We start from the raw sequence: 2726 nt of genomic DNA, 5'->3' as shown, positions 1-2726 counted from the left end.
AATTCACAGTTGGATACATTGCATTGTAAATAGTATAACAGGTATTATCCTGCTTTCTCCATATATCACAGTCACTTTAAAAATCTCTCTTGTTTCTGTCCCATACGCATAGTATAATGCCCATAAACTTGCTGAACCAGTTCTTTTCCTTTAATATCAGTATATTAGTTTGCACTCAGTTATTTTCACAAAGACTTGCAGTCACAAGCTGATATCTGACATAAACCTGTGTGCCCTATGCTCCACGCAGGCCCTTTCTTAGTCCTGACCATTCCTCACATAGTATGTTGATATGGATGGAAACATTGTTCTTACTTATCACATCTCTCCACCTTCTACATACTCTCACTATAAAGATAATATCTGGTCATTTATTGAACAAGTTTCTCAGGACATGACCTAAATCACTCTGTGCATCCATAATGATTCACAACCCATTTTGAGATGGGATGGTTGAATAATAATTAAACAGACTACTTCTGTCTTGTATCTTCTTTGATATTTTCTTTCTAAGTTCCTTGTATTATTTTTAATATTTTCTAATCTTTTCTTATCTATTCATTCGGTGGGTGGTCATGTTTACAAATAAGTTTTCTCAGTCTATAGGTTCAGATTCATATCCTGGTTCTCTTACCACTTTGTGTGCCAATTGGGTGTGTCTCCTGCTCTGATTAGAGAAAGACATGTTAATTTACCTCAAGCCTGTTAAAGCAAATTAGTGCTGTCAGTTGGCTTACAGTAGTACATGTTTTATAGTAAATACTCAAAATTTATTTTTGTTTAAAAAAAGTAATATCTATATTCTGTCATGTTCTTTATGATATGACTTTATCTACATTATATCTTTTAAAATTTTATTTATTTTTTAATTGAAGGATAATGGCTTTACAGAATTTTGTTTTCTGTCAAACCTCAACTACATTATATTTTGTATGCTTTTCACTTGCAACATTTTTCAGCAGTATTGTGTCTGACCCTAGTCAATAAATACACAAAGCATTCACTTTTTATTCATTGTATTTTGGTGCCATTAAACCAGGTAATTAAGAATAGTGCATGGCTAGAGATTAGCCTTACTTGGTGGCTCAGTGGTAAAGAATTCACCTGCTAATGCAGAAGATGCAGGTTTGATCCTTGAGTCAGGAAGATCCCGTGGAGAAGGAAATGGCAACCCACTCCACTATTCTTGCCTGGGAAATCCCATGGACAGAGGAGTCCGGTGAGCTACAGTCCACAGTGTCGCAAAGAGTCAAACATGACTGAGCGACTGAAGAACAATAACATAGGTAGGGATTGCTTAGTTTATTGGCTGTTAGAAAAGTGGTGACTATTTTACGTCTTAATTTATGTGTCATTTACAGATGACGGTCTTTTAGTGTGTATTCTGCAATACAGCTGACACATACTGCTTGTTAGCGTTGTAAAATGACTTTCTTTATGGGTACGTAGTTCTATAGCAGATTTAGAAAACTATATTGTTTCCAAAAAATTGTTTTTGTCATATTCTTCATTTTCTCATTTGTTTTCAATTGTAAACAACCAATTGTGACTAGTTAATTATTAATTGGGTAAGCTTATTTTGGATTATTTTGGTTTTGGATTATTTACTGTTACAATATATAATATATTGTTTAGAATTTATTTATGTACAGTAAGTATGCAGAATACAGTGATAGTGTAATATTTTTCTTTTCAATTTGAGACAACTGTTGATTGATACATTCCTAAGAGTTCTGGTAGAAAAATACTGTTTTTGAGAGTTGGCATAGGATTATCCAATGTGAGTGTGTTTGGCATATGGTTTTTAAAACTAGACTACCTTAACGGTGAATTTATTTTACACTTTCTTAAGTTAAGAATTCTATTCCTTTAGTGTTTCTAAAAACTTAAGGTCATCATTGTGGTGTTTCATAACTTGGTGTAAGTATTACTCTTGGTGTAATATATATTCAACATGAAACATTTATTTTTGAATTACTGTGAGCAGGATACCTATGATTCTTTTTATCTTGTAGATATCTCTCCTACACATGTGATCAAGCATTTACAACCCAAAGCGAACAGTGAGAAACTAGAAACATTCCAAACATCGATGCTGGGAAGACCTGAAAGCTGTGAAATCAAACATTTTCATCTTTGTCAGGAAAGTCAGGAAAATATGCGTGACTTTGAATGTCAGGGGAGAGACGACAAAAGAAATTACAAAGGAACACCTGTAAGCCTTAATGGAAATATGCCTGATGGAAGAGATTTGCATCATAGAAAGGATGCAGGAATCAAGCCCTTTGGAAACAGACTTGGATTTAACTTTCAGGATAAGCTGCAGATATTTCAAACTGGTGGGATAATTTCTGAATATAATGAAGCTAAGAGGTCTGTCAACAACAGTTTCTCATTTTCACCACTTCAAAGAATTCCTCCTTGTGTCCAACCCAGTGTTTCTAATATATATGGGAATGATTTTATTAATCCTTCAGTAATAACACAAGAACTCAAAGCACACAAGGAAAAACCTTACAAATGTGATGAGTGTGGCAAGACCTTTCGTGTAAAGTCAATCCTTTTAAGTCATCAGACAGTTCATACTGGAGAGAAACCTTACAAGTGTGATGAGTGTGGCAAGGCCTTTACTGACAGCTCACACCTCAGGAGACATAAGAAAATTCATACAGGAAAGAAATTATTTAAATGTGATATATGTGACAAAGTCTTCAGCCGAAATGAAC

General features: G+C 34.2%; 2 protein-coding genes across 2 annotated transcripts in view; both read left to right on the top strand.

The window, feature by feature from the left end:
• Positions 1 to 1210: 1210 nt before the first annotated feature.
• Positions 1211 to 2596, top strand: LOC105000190 (zinc finger protein 347-like; the record flags this gene model as incomplete). The annotated part of the gene is made up of 1 exon (XM_010855915.1): positions 1211 to 2596. A coding segment is annotated over exon 1 (642 nt), but the record flags the coding sequence as incomplete, so codon positions are not given.
• Positions 2597 to 2609: 13 nt separating this feature from the next.
• Positions 2610 to 2726, top strand: part of LOC105000196 (zinc finger protein 665-like) — a 2408-nt gene continuing 2291 nt past the window's right edge. The window contains exon 1 of the mRNA XM_010855926.1: positions 2610 to 2618. Coding sequence (XP_010854228.1) covers positions 2610 to 2618 — 9 coding nt within the window. The remainder of the gene's footprint in view (positions 2619 to 2726) is intronic.

Source organism: Bison bison, unplaced genomic scaffold, assembly GCF_000754665.1.
Source record: "Bison bison bison isolate TAMUID 2011002044 unplaced genomic scaffold, Bison_UMD1.0 scf7180017854172, whole genome shotgun sequence".
NCBI classification, from domain to species: domain Eukaryota; kingdom Metazoa; phylum Chordata; class Mammalia; order Artiodactyla; family Bovidae; genus Bison; species Bison bison.
The sequence above is the reverse complement of the archived record's forward strand: the minus strand, read 5'-3'. Positions and strand labels throughout refer to the sequence as shown.